The 13,449-nt window shown below is 42.6% G+C and overlaps 4 protein-coding genes across 4 annotated transcripts; 1 reads left to right on the plus strand and 3 right to left on the minus strand.

Moving 5' to 3' along the window:
* Positions 1-713: 713 nt before the first annotated feature.
* On the minus strand, positions 714-2,175 carry Bfra_007764 (putative transcription initiation factor iie subunit alpha protein; the record flags this gene model as incomplete). Its single annotated transcript, XM_037338133.1, has 3 exons — positions 714-1,872; positions 1,927-2,022; positions 2,081-2,175. The coding sequence occupies 3 exons, from the start codon at positions 2,173-2,175 to the stop codon at positions 714-716; spliced, it is 1,350 nt and encodes a 449-aa protein (XP_037190196.1).
* A 687-nt stretch (positions 2,176-2,862) lies between these two features.
* Bfra_007765 (putative trna pseudouridine synthase protein) lies at positions 2,863-4,888 on the plus strand (the record flags this gene model as incomplete). Its single annotated transcript, XM_037338134.1, has 3 exons — positions 2,863-3,032; positions 3,083-4,681; positions 4,732-4,888. The coding sequence occupies 3 exons, from the start codon at positions 2,863-2,865 to the stop codon at positions 4,886-4,888; spliced, it is 1,926 nt and encodes a 641-aa protein (XP_037190197.1).
* A 2,264-nt stretch (positions 4,889-7,152) lies between these two features.
* Positions 7,153-8,124, minus strand: Bfra_007766 (putative 2og-fe oxygenase family protein; the record flags this gene model as incomplete). Its single annotated transcript, XM_037338135.1, has 3 exons — positions 7,153-7,504; positions 7,604-7,819; positions 7,874-8,124. 3 exons carry the CDS (start codon positions 8,122-8,124, stop codon positions 7,153-7,155), a joined length of 819 nt encoding a protein of 272 aa, XP_037190198.1.
* Positions 8,125-11,732: 3,608 nt separating this feature from the next.
* On the minus strand, positions 11,733-12,788 carry Bfra_007767 (putative alpha beta hydrolase fold protein; the record flags this gene model as incomplete). The annotated part of the gene is made up of 2 exons (XM_037338136.1): positions 11,733-12,614; positions 12,696-12,788. 2 exons carry the CDS (start codon positions 12,786-12,788, stop codon positions 11,733-11,735), a joined length of 975 nt encoding a protein of 324 aa, XP_037190199.1.
* Positions 12,789-13,449: the final 661 nt, after the last annotated feature.

Below are 13,449 nucleotides of genomic sequence, written 5' to 3' on the forward strand. Positions count from 1 at the left end.
GTGTTGCATGCACTGTGATAGTGTTTTTGGGTTTCAACACCTATTGGGATGGTACAGAGCTCCTGCATTTACGATGGGGCATTGGAGAAATGAGCATTAAAAATGAAAGACATAGATATAGTAGTCAGAAGATGTAGAGCTTCTTAAGAAAAGATACCCGCTTCATCAGCAAACATAAACTCCCCGTACCATGCCAGTCGTGAAATGATCACCATTTACATGTGGGAGCGGTTGAGAAGCTTGTGAAACGTCATCATTTGTTTAATTATACAATTTACAATTCGTTCATGTCTCTGACAGCTTTAAAGCCTAGGCACGCGCGCGCGAACAAACGAACTCATCTATAAACCTAAAAAGCCCAACGACTTTTGACCAAACCTTTTCGTAAGTATTATGGCTAATCGGGTTTGGTCTGAATATATGCCATGGTAAATGAAAATTGATCTCCGCCCACCCTCAGTATGCATCATTTTTTTTGATCAAGAAAAAAACGAGAAGCGTGTAAGCAATTACCCTCAACGCCATGCATCCGTCCGATCTACCACTCCAGATTGGAGATTTGAAAATAGCTCAAATACCCACCCCTATTGCATGCCTATCTATTCTTGGTCTGTTGATCCAATCATGTATGCAGGCATTGTGTGTAATGTAAGAATCCACATCCCTTCCCTTCCCATTCCCTTCCCAACCCCTTTTTTCTAGGGTCTAAGCGATCAAACGTCTTCGAACTCCATATCCTCTTCACTCTCCTCTTCATCTTTTATAGCCGGTGCTGCTGGAGCAGGCTCTTCGATCCTAACTCTCTTCATTGGTCTATCCTCGCTCGGTGTATTAGGTCCTGTTACCGGACTTCCTGCACCTGTGCTGGTTCCACTTGCTGAAACACTTTCATTTCGTGAATGCTTCAGGACACCGCTGAGACCACTACCACTCGTTACACTAGGCTTGGTTTCTGTGCCTCCCACTGAGCTAGCTGGAGTGGCGGCACCAGATGTGGTGCCATTTGGAATAACGTCTTCGAAGCCTTCTTCTTCTTCATCGTCGGTTTCGTATTCTTCATCTGCTTCTTGTTCGAGTTCTTTAGCTTGCGCAGCCTTTAGTTGCGCAAAATAATCATCAATTTCAGCCCCTTCACCAGTACCTTCGGTATCAGGTTTGATATCCTTCTTATTGGTGTCAACTGCAGGACCAATAGAGGCCGTAGGTTGGTTGCCAAACTTGACCTGCTCTCCAGTGATAGTACTATGAGTGAAATGCTGAGGTAACGCATTCTGAGCAGCCGTCTTCTCTTTGCGAGCTTGTTCAGCAGCGATATCTGCAGCTGTAGGTCCTTCTCCTTTCGTCAAAGTAACCGAGATGGACGTCGGTCCAGTATTATCCAGACCACGAACAGCAGTTGGTCGCTCGGAAGAGAGAGCGACGGGTGCAGTTTCACTACCAGGATTGGCTTCATCTCGAACCACTTTACGAGCTGTTGAGAGAGCTTGTTCAAAGGTGTTTGCAGGGATGACCACCTTATCGATTTTTGGGAGTAAGTCGGTGATGAATTTAAACTGTGCATTGAGTTTCGATGACTGTTCATGTCCACCACGGTTATTGTCAGGATCGTGTACTAGAAGATAGTCGCATTTGTGACATAAAAAGCCGTCATAATTTCTCTTGTCCAAAACCTCGAATGTTGTCCATTCTGATTTGCATCGAGGGCAAAAGTATTCCTTTCTCTCATCATCTGGTACAGTATTTCCTTGCACAGCCTTGTCTATCTGGTAGACTCTCCATTTAATCGCATCGATTGTTGCACGATAATCGATAAAATAGTAGGTTCGATTAATTGGTCGTTGTTGGCCTTCTTTGATCTCTGGGCGGGAATGCCTACACAATCCAATTAGCAAAAGCCAAAATGCAGAATAAAACTATCTGCCATACACTGCAAGAAATCGATCCTCCTTCAACTTTCCACAAAGCTTATGAAGCTCCTTTGTGTTTATGCTCATCAGGTATGCTAAATCATCATCGCGCAAGCTATAAAATGTCAGCTTTCATTTCCCAAACTTCCAGAACCGCCCATAGAAATACGTACGCAGAGTGGATGACGAGCGCATCAATCACAAGGATATGTTTTGTGTCATAGAACGAGCGCATACAAGAGCGCACTAACATCTGGGCGAGATCCATATTTGCGAATGGATGATCAAAAAATCGGTGATAGAAGATGAGATCTAGGTCTAGTACTAGGGAAAGAGGGGATGCGGAGCCCTGATTGTCTGTGAGTGTCTCGAAAAGAGGTAGAATATGTCTTTGAAAGATGGACTTTGCAAAGTCGTTAGAGAGAGAATTGAAAAAAAGACAAAGAGATATTTTAATAAATGGTGTCCAGGATGCCCATGATGGTTTTGTATCCTCAAGACAATAAAGTAGAAGACATGAACAGGGTGAGTTGAACCCCCTTTTGTATCTGTTGTTGAGGGTTATGGTAGGGTCACTGTCCGTATTGCTCACGATGGCGGGGAGTCGATTGAATAAAAATTTGATATGATTGTTATGTGCAGGAGATAAAATGAATGGATATTGATTGCTTCAATTGGCAAGGCTGAATGAGATGAGGTAGAGCTGCAGTAGTGAGTTTTTCTAATTATGTAAGCCACCACTTCACCATATCAGGGTTTAAAGATAAACAATTATTGGCCGAAGCTCGGACCAAGATACTAAAAATTATTGGGAGAAATATTCATGGGTTATATTGAATCTCTAATTTATCAGGTTGTTTTGTTTTCAACTTCACGTATGTGATCTATGCGCATTTTTCAATTATTGAAAAATACGTTCGCATACATCTCCGAAGTTCGAATAACTACATCAATCATGGAGGCGAATGCACAATCCGGAGGTCAACGAGGTGGAGGAGGACGAGGGCGGGGGCGGGGAGGTTTTGGCAGAGGCGGCAGAGGAAATTCTAGAGGTGGTTCCAGAGGTGGTTCCAGAGGTGGTTCCAGAGGTGGTAGAAAGCCAGAGATGGGTCGCAAAGAGTATCAGTCAGTCGGGATTCTAAACCCTCCAATTGATTCTCTCTAACTTTATTTAGTCGACAAGAACCAAAGAGAGATCGAAACGACGACGACGACCAAGCATCGAAACGCAGAAAGACGGTACACAATGGGGAATCAGAGCCAACAGCATTTAGCACGGAGTTTACCAAGGAGGAAATCGAAAGTGAAGTACGAAAACCAAAACATAAAGTCGCCGTCATGATTGGCTATGCAGGAACAGGATATAAAGGCTTGCAAATCAATACCAAGGAGAAGACGATTGAAGGTGACATGTTCAAGGCTTTTGTTGCCGCCGGTGCAATTTCGAAAGCTAATGCAAATGATCCCAAAAAGTCGGCCTTGATTCGATGCGCACGAACTGATAAAGGCGTTCATGCAGCTGGCAACGTTCTCTCCTTGAAACTCATCATCGAAGACCCGAAAGTTGTTGAAAATATCAATTCCCATTTACCAGATCAAATTCGAGTCTGGGGTATCGAAAGAACTACTGGATCTTTCAATTGCTACCAAATGTGCGATTCGAGGTGGTACGAATACTTAATTCCAACCTACTCATTCATTCCACCTCATCCTAAGAGTTTCCTTGGAAAGGAATTGCTTCAGGCCGCTGAGAAAGAAGGCGTTTTGGAGAATTACAATAAACTTCAAGAAGATGCTGCATCGTTTTGGACCGACGCTGAGAAGGAATTTGTACAACCTATTCTGGATAATTTGGACCCTCAATTAGCAGCGGATGTTATGGAAGCTATCCATGCTGCCGAGGAATCCAATGAGCCAATTGGAAAGAATATCAAGAAGAATAAATCAGAAGCTAAGGACGACTCTGAAATCAAGGAAGAAATCAATGAACAGACTCAAGAAGAACCTGCAACAAAGACTGAAGCGGAAACTGGTGACGGATCAGTACTTCAGGAACCCGTAGCAGTTGAAGTTGCAGGAGAGGCGAAGACGGAGGACTCAGAAGCTATGCAAGGCGTCGAAACTACTGAAGAACCAAAAGCAAAGGATGAAACTAAACAAGATGAAGGAATTAAGCTGGAAGCAGATGGTGCTCAAGAAATTTCGAAATCGATTCTCACACCCCTGGAGAAGGCTGTCAAAGAAGTAAAAGCAGCTTACATCAAAGCCAAGAAGGCATATCGCATACACGAATCTCGTAGAGAACGAGTACAAGAAGCTCTCAACCAATATGTCGGCACTCATAATTATCACAACTATACTATCCTCAAAAGCTTTAAAGATGCCTCTTCTAATAGACACATCAAATCTTTTAAGATTGGAGCCCAACCTATCATCATTCACGATACAGAATGGCTTTCGCTGAAAGTTCATGGTCAATCATTCATGATGCATCAAATCCGAAAAATGGTAGCCATGGCAGCATTAGTGGTACGATGCGCTTCGCCAATGGAGCTCATCAAGGAAACTTATACCGCTGCTAAGATTAGTATACCAAAAGCTCCAAGTTTGGGTTTACTATTAGAAGCTCCAGTTTTCCACAATTATAATGAGAAAATTGCAAAGGATTTCGATAGGGAAAAGATAGACTTTGAGAAGTATAGAGAGAAAATGGATGAATTCAAGCAGAGAGAGATCTATGATAGAATTTTCAGAGTGGAGAATGCTGAAAATCAGTAAGTCTATCATCCTTCAAATTGTGAAGAGCAAACTAACAAAATGACAGATTTCATACATTCTTCCATCATTTGGATCATCATCGAAGCGATTACTTCTTATGGCTAACAGCGTCAGGCATTTCTGCTGGAAGACAGCGTGGTGCAGGAAAGGACGTCCTAGATGCTAGTGATGATGAGGCTGACGTCAATGGTGAGGAAGGTTGATTTCTATCTGGGTTCTGGGAGAGATCGGTAAAAACTGCAGAGGAGGCCTCTTAAAATTACGAAAGCTACGAGCTTTTGGTCGCAGATCTTGATACAGGTCGTGTGGTGCAGATTGTACAACAGGAAGACAGAACAAAAGAATTCTAGCTAGTCTGCAGAATCTGGAATTGTCAATAGATCACAAAACAATACAAAACAAAAAGCAAGCTTGACTTGCTCTTACACATAAAGGACTCTCGTTTCCATCTTTTTCGTTCATTTCATTTCATTTCTTGATTCATTCATATCTTTACATCATCCATTTCTTCATTCATAGTGTTGCTCTATCCCTCTCAAAACCGCTCTAATGACCCAATTCTCAACACTATAAACATGATTTGTCAAATATTGCCAAATTCACCTATCATCCGTCGTCCTCTCACATCTATACGCTGAAACCGCAACTGGCCTTCCTCGTCAAATCAAAAGTAACTTCTCCATATCGCCCCTTTACTTTGTAATATTGGGAGTTGTACTGTCATCCCATCTATCCTATATCAAAACATGAATAACGAAGCCCCATATCAATCTCCATGTAGACGTGCAGTCTATCCCCTAGATAATCCTGCGATTTCCATACATCATATCGTATTATCTCCTCTCATACGTATCCACATCGACTATCGATCTCAAGTCCTCCTAATAAACAGCTGTTCGAATTGATTCTTACACTAAATTATCGTCACACAAAATTAGTATTCATTCCTTTATTTCCAGAAGTACACCCTGTACTCATCGACTCCTCTCCTCAACCGCAGATCTCAAACAAAATCGAAATCAAAAAAGCAGAAAAGAAGACAGAAAAAAGACTCACATTCCTCCCACACCAAACCCTCCTCGGCAACTTCACAACCCGTCTCATCACCACATATTCCCCCTCTCTATCCTCTTCTCTCTCCACATCCATTTCTGACACATGTTTTTTCCCCACAACTTCAATTTCCATCCCGTCGAAATTTTGATTCGGGTTCATACTCGGATTACCACTGGCATGCACATCCATATTCGAAATAGTGTTCGCATAAGCAAACCGACTCGTCGATCTCCTTTTCGTCGGAAAATCTCTTATCTTCTCCTGCGGATTCAAAACTCTACTTGCTTTCTTCCGGAGTTTCTTAGGAACTTCCTTCTTATCTTTCTCGGCCCTCGAAGCGTCACAAGAAGCCGTAAAAAGCGGTGAACTTTGCGTCTCTTTACGCACGGGATCATAGACCAAGAAATGAATGACGATTTTGCGTACTCCGCGCGGTATAACCATGATTTGCATTCGTGTTCCTTCGAGGAGCGGAGGATTGTTTTCGGGGGTCTCGATGAATCCTTTGCGCAGGATTTGCGGGGGGAGGAGCGTGCTGCGGGGAAGGTAGTGGAAGGATGGGGGGGAGAGGGTGTAGAGGACTTCGAGGGGTCGTGGGGATTGTTCTTGTAGGTGTAGTTGTTGATGGATGAGAGACGCTGAGTGGAGAGACGGTTAGAGGGCGAGGTGGCGGGTTGAGGGGTTGGGGTGTAGGTGGGAAGTGGAGATGGGGAGGTGAGGTGGAGGGAGAGAGAGAATTTGATGAGAAGAGTGTGAAAGTTCGTGTGTAGTGTTACGAGATCGGAATGAGCGGAGGCGTTGGCTGCCATTTTGTATTTGGGGTCTTGTGGAGTGTGTTCGTGGTGTAGATGATATTAACGGAGTTTGGAAGATTTCGGATATATCGTTGGGTCTGGTCCGTTTGATGTGAAGACTTGCGATGAATGCCACTTGCTCTGCAATATTGATGCTGGAAACAAACTAGGTAGGTGGATGTGTTTGCGTTATTCGTTGTCTGTTCCGCACAAACGACTTGGAATACTGGAGATTGATTCCCTTGGATGTGATTGATCAGGACTTCTATGTGTATAGGACTTATTCGAAAATCGAGCAGAGCTCAATTTATATTGGAAGTAAAAGAAACCCCGAGAAAATTGATAACGAGAGGTTTTCGAAAGGTGAATGGAATCACAAGCTAAAGAATCGAACGATTCCACCGTAGCATTGTGAGAACCTCAAGATGATCTCTTCATCTAGAAACTTTGTTTATTTGTCGTATATGATTTCCTACAACAATTGTGACCTTTAAAGTTGAGTCATAACGGATTATACTAAATCACATATACCGATCTATTCACTCCACTTCGGTTGTGCTTTGTACACCAGTATCAAACATGCACGTTATTTCTCATTCACTTTTCTCTCCCCATCTTCATCTGATGGTTCTCCCATAACTCCAAATATTCAATCCCACTTTCGAGCCTTTTTCCACCGGTAGACCAGCATGCCATGTTTCCTCATATCCCCTTCCGTCCCTGTCAGTATTTTCCCAGAATACGGCATTTCCCTTGATGGGTTTGAATGTCACTCCTTCTACTGTTACATTTTTTCCACTTCTTGGATCTAACGCTTCAGTAGTATCGAGGAATTCCTCCCACCTTCCTCCTTTTGGGCCCACGATACGTGGGAATTCCGTTCCTCCGCCTTTGATATCGGAGGATACGTCGACGTAGACCATGAACGTACTTATTCGATCTATGCCACGTTTACCTCCGCTCCAATCGCTATTTCTATCATTAGCCCTCGTGTACACAATACCTCTTCGGCAAGCGCCATGTTGGTAGAAAATAAACAAAAGCCTTCGTCACGCTCCCAAAACTTACAAATGCATCCCATAATGTCCCCCCACCCCATACCTCTGCGTCCTCAACTTCTCAATGCCCATCTCACCTCTCCATCCCTGAAATGCTCTCGCTCTATGCTCAATACATCTAACCACCTCATCTCTCTCTAGTACTGCTACTTCAGAATCTCGCACCGAAGTATCAACCTTAACTTCCTGACCATGAGAAACCGTAGACGGTTTATAAAGCGGTTCACTATCTGATCAGTTTCTCCCGTTCATTTCATCAGAATAAATATAAATAACATACCTAACATCCACCAAGTGTTTACTCTCATTCGCTTTCAAAAACCCTTCAATATATATCATAAGTGGTTCCCGACTAATAATGAACGTCCTATAACTATCTTCCGGACAAAATAGGGGTTCATCACTCGCGATAAAAGAAGAGTTTAAATTGAGAGGTTCATGAAGAGCAGATTGACGACCGTAGATGATTTGAGAAAGAGGTGTCCATACTAGCACATAAAGTGGTATTAATGCGAAAGCGTAGAGAAGCATGGTGATGAAATGTGATGTTTGGATACACACATGCCGGATTTGGCGGGAGAAAGAAAAGGAGGTGAGGTTTAGAATTTGTGGAGATGATCACGTGCAGGGTACGTAATATTGGGGAGCTGAAGATGCACAACGACTGTCGCCATTCATCGGTACTGTCGTCGCATGTGGATCTTCATTTCTCGTATTGTTGACTTCGATTTATTGGTTGTAAAGTAAAATTGAAGTACCCTAAGAAGTTGGCAATGAAAGTAAAGACAAATAACTTCAAGAAAGTTCTTGAAGCAATCTGTCATCCAAGACCTAGTACTGGTCAAGGCCTGTACAACGCGACAAGATCATTCCAATTCTTGGAAGAAGCTTCATATATCTTGAAAAGAACCCAATCATTCAAAACCCCAACCATACTTAAGAAACGATGCTCTTTCAAAAGTTGAAAGCTTGGATTAGTCTACTAGTCCCGCTTCTTAGATATCATCACATCATCATGTACAGACTAGAAATTCTAGCTTCAATTCTAGTCTCCAACTTCCAACCTACGAAATCAAGATATCTTTTGATTTGAAGCTTATTTTTCATTACACATTCTTCAAGTGTCCTCTTTTGGGCTTCATAGGTGCTGCGACAATACTGTTATGGTGTACATACAACGTAATTGTTACTGGAATATCTCAACCCCCACCGTATCATTCTTGCAAGTAATCAACTTTAAGTTAAAGCTAATATCAGAACCATAGCCAACTTCGCTTGAAATTGCTCATCTGTATTTACTAGAGAAACATAGTGAGATCATCTGATCAAACTACCACTAGCCAATACTCTAAGCCCACACAACCACTCATTTAGATTGAATTCTCCAGACCTTTTCAATTCTCTTCATCTACATCTATCTCCTCGACTTTCACTCACCGTTCATATTCTGTCTGTCTCTCAATCCCATACTATCTACCACAAGCTAACAAGTTTTATAAGCCACACAACCATACACTCATCCATCAATCCCTCAAAAATGGCGCTCTCCCCCCTCAGCATTTTCGCCATCACGGCCACAAGCTTTCTCCTCGGTGCTTTCATTTCTTACCTATTCTGCGATTGGAAAGAGGATCGACACCGGAACAACTACATTTGTCAACGGCATAACGAAAACAATGAAATCGTCTGCGATCTGAGACGGGCATTTTATTGGTCCCGCCATGCCATTTGGAAGCATGAATCTTGGTCCAGATCAGGAGAAGATAGCAAGAAATGGTTGATTACAGAGATTACGAAGTTGAATGTGCAGGCAACGATAATGGAAAGGACGACTATGCCGAGTGATTGCTGTAGAGATAGGATGACTCGTGTATTGTGGGAAGAGCTTGAGACACAGGGTAGTGAGTATAGAAAGAGGGTAGAGGCGGGAGAAGATCCGTTTCGAGTCATGAAAGATGTGGATCCTACACCTTGGAAACTATTTTGAGGCTTAGGCAATTACAAAGGGGGGCGGATACGAGAGAGCTAATGGTGGAGCTGTGCGTGAAGAGGATAAAGAAAGATCCTACTCTCATCGTTGTTAGTGTCCAAGAACGGGAGATTCGAAGCATGCATAGCCTGATCAACAGATTGCAGTCATATGATCAAAGTGCTAGTTTCGATTACTTTTCATGCTCTTTGAACTCATATATATGTAACAAGTATCGTTCCTCGAAGCAAATCTTCATTTCATCTCATCTTATCTCATCTTATCTCATCCCATCTCACCTCATTCCACTCCATTCCATTCCATCTCATTCACTATTTGAACGCTATAAATTACGTCAGAAGTTTGTAGATTTACTCTTTTGGAAGTTGAATATAAATACCCGAGTAAATAGTGGCGAAGGCAGCTACCACACCAATATAAAAAGCAATTCGGACATGTCTGTCCAATTGTCTATATATGCTTAGTTCATAAATCTGGTTATAGGAGAATCAAATATACCTCTGACCAAAAATCATCCTATGGATCCAGCCAAAAAGAAAACCAAAAGGAAGCCAAAAAACCCTCAAAGGGGGAAGGAAGAACCGGAGCAACGATCGGAGCAACGCGCGCAAGCCGCGGCGGAACGACGAAACAAGAAAGGTCACGAGCGTGCCAAGGCGCGGCGCTCTCTCGGTGACCGTCGGATTTATTGTCGCGAGGCCGAAGCCCGGAAAGACAGCACGCGGCGGAGAGGTGAGCGGGGAGACAGCCTGGGGCGGGGAGGCAGGCGGGGAGACCAGGGGGAAAACGGCCGGAGCCTCTTCATCAACTACTTCAAATTATGTTAGTTATTGCACATCTCTGAAATGCTTAGAACATTTGAAACATCGACATCATGCAGAACATTGAGTGAGTGTGAAATTTTGAATGTCCGCTTTTAGGTCGGACAATCCGTTTATCTTGAAAAAATTGCTTCACTTAAGTGATTGAGTTCGTTTGAAAAAACGAATTGACTTTCAAGATTGTATCTATCTGGAACGTTCAACCCCTTTGAGAGATTGGAGTCGTGTTAGACATTGACGTTGAAGTGAAGTTCAGAAATCGAATTCCTCTGAAAGATCGCGTCGCTTTGAAATACTGAGTCATCTTGAAACATTTGGACTGCCTTGAAAGATTGTGTTCATCTAGATTATTAACTCTATCCAAGAAATCTAAATTCTTTGTAGTATTGAGTCGACTTGAAGAGCTCACACCACCACTGAGGATGTTAAGGCATTTTCCCCCCTCGCGCATTGGACAACAAGGGGGGCAGATTATTGGAAAATATTGGTGAACATTGCTATCTAGTAAGAAAGGTTGAGTGTGACCCACCCTCCATACAAGACACAGTGTGTAAAAAATGAGATGAAGGCAAAATTTTGGCTCTATAATACAAGAAAATGGTCGGGGTGCTCGATACAAGCATTAATCCGAAAGTTTGTTGTACAGATAGAACATGTACCGGTCAGATAAGTTGATAGGATGTGCATGAACGAAAAAGGATTCTGTGTTATTGGTAGGAGTTTGGATGAGATACATTTTATATGGCAATGTGTCTTTGATGCTGCAGAGTCAGTAGGACCCTCGACCTCAGCATTGAATGATATATTAAAATGCATCTAAATCACGAATCAACTGCTAAGAAGACCCATGGCTTTGCAATGTGTGACATGCAGGTGGTGGGGTAAAAATCAAAGGCACCAAAGACACAAGGTAGAACAGAATTGCAATGATTCATATGTATGGATAAAAAAATGAACATGAAGACATTCGGATTATGATACGAGATGTACAAATGATAACGCAGCATACGATACTATTCAATGAGCATATAGCATCAGTGTAAAACGCAAAAATACATGAATACTGTAAACTCGCAGAAATGAATGAATGGGTGGGTATAAGTCACATACCAGGTGGTAAGGGACGAGCCCAAAGGCTTCCCAAAGTGAAGCGAGGAAACTGGGAGCGGGCGAAAGACATTTTCAACTGGTTTTATATTTGAGGTTGTTGATTGTTGAATGAATTTTAAACAATGAGGAGGGCGTGGTGTAAACAAATAAAAATGACATCTTCAACACACCCAAATCGTTCCTTCCATTCTTGCACAATTGATCCACCACTTCCTTATTCAATCTACTCCAAAAAACCCGAACACTAGGTTATTAAACTTATCCGGCTCCTCCCAATAACACCAATGACCGCCCCAATCGACTACTACACCTCGTGCCTTCCCTTCTCCAGTCTTTCCATCCATTTTCATTCCACCATTTATAAACTCCACAATCTTCAATACTCCCTCTGCAGGAAAACATCCACTCCTGCTACTGCCTACAACTAAAATTTCCGTCTCACTTCCGCTCTCCGATCCAAAACAAGCACGAATGCTATCTCTCCAATCCTTAGATGTATGATCCTCCATGAGTTTCCCCAACCATCTTCCATGTCCCTTGAGTGCCTCTCTCAAGAAAAACGCCTCATCATCATCCATTTCCTTCTGCGCCCTAAGTCCCTTCTCAGATTCAAGAGGTGCATATCGGTATCCCAAACAAGCAGCAATAGTTCCCCGATGTGCAATTTCCGGTGCCAACTCCAGAGTCTTTTGAAGAGAAGCAATCGCCCATGGATTATTCATACCGCGGTTGCAAAATCGGCTATCCCAACCGTCTAATGTAGAATTTTGGAGAGGGCTCTGATCCACAAAGACCATTTTCTTGAACAAGCTCGTTCCAAAAAGTTCAGCATAACTCCATAAAATAGCACATCCGAGACTACCACCAATAGCAAGGAACTTCTTGTCTTCTCGAGTACCCTTTTGGCTGGTAGCCGATGAATTGATAATATGCTGTGTGAGTTCATGCAAATCCATCGCGAGACGACTAACATGATATCCGTGTTCTGGTTTCTGGCTGTCTCCATGACCTCTCAGATCCGGTACAATAACACGGTATGTTTTGCGCAAGGCAGGTATATTCTTTTGCCAAACATCTTTTGAACCAGTAAAGCCATGCAACTGTGTGGTTTGTTAGCTAGATGAGCAATTCCTAGCAAAAGTTCGGGATTGAAAATCTTTTGATGATCAGAAGCCACTCACAAGAATCAAGCATTCCAGTCCTTCCCCATTCTGAGGATCTGTATCGCTATACACAATGGACACTCCATCGTTCGTTACAAATTGCGACGTCATTTTTTCACCCTTTCCCTTCTCAATCTCAATCTCAAATGAAGAAGCTTTATCTCTCCCAAAGCATCCAACAAACCTTCTATAAATCGTAACAGATTTGACAGAACACCAACACTTAGTTTTCTTCTCGTTGAATACCCGTCGTCGATTGTAAACGCCAAATTCGAGACGAGACTTGTCGAGATAACCCCACTATCTCGGTTACACATCGGGGATTTCCGCTCAATTCTTCACGTGGCAGTCTCTAAGTAAAAACGGACTCTTTAAAGGGGCTCCAATAATTCGGATCTCTCTTCAATGGTACATCAGATAAAGATAATCCTAATGAAATAAGGCTCAGATTTTCGATCGATGTTCTCAGGTTTTATAGTATTCAATTCGAAATGAATTCATAATTCAATTCAAGAAGTCCTTTCAAAAAGAGCTTGAACTCCGCCTGTTTTTTCGCTTACTTTAGAGTATGGAAGTGCATATGGAGCATTTTGGTCGTAATTATTTTTTTCCATCTTTTCAATTAAATATCAACCACAACACCCTGCAATTGAATTTTCTTGGGTGCTACCGATTCATATACAATCTTCCAAATGCATCGAATAGAGAAATCCTTTTCCCCTTCGGATAAGGGGATGGGGTCATGTGACCGATATGTCACATGATACGATCT

Source organism: Botrytis fragariae (assembly GCF_013461495.1).
Source record: "Botrytis fragariae strain BVB16 chromosome Unknown tig00000112, whole genome shotgun sequence".
NCBI classification, from domain to species: Eukaryota; Fungi; Ascomycota; class Leotiomycetes; order Helotiales; family Sclerotiniaceae; genus Botrytis; species Botrytis fragariae.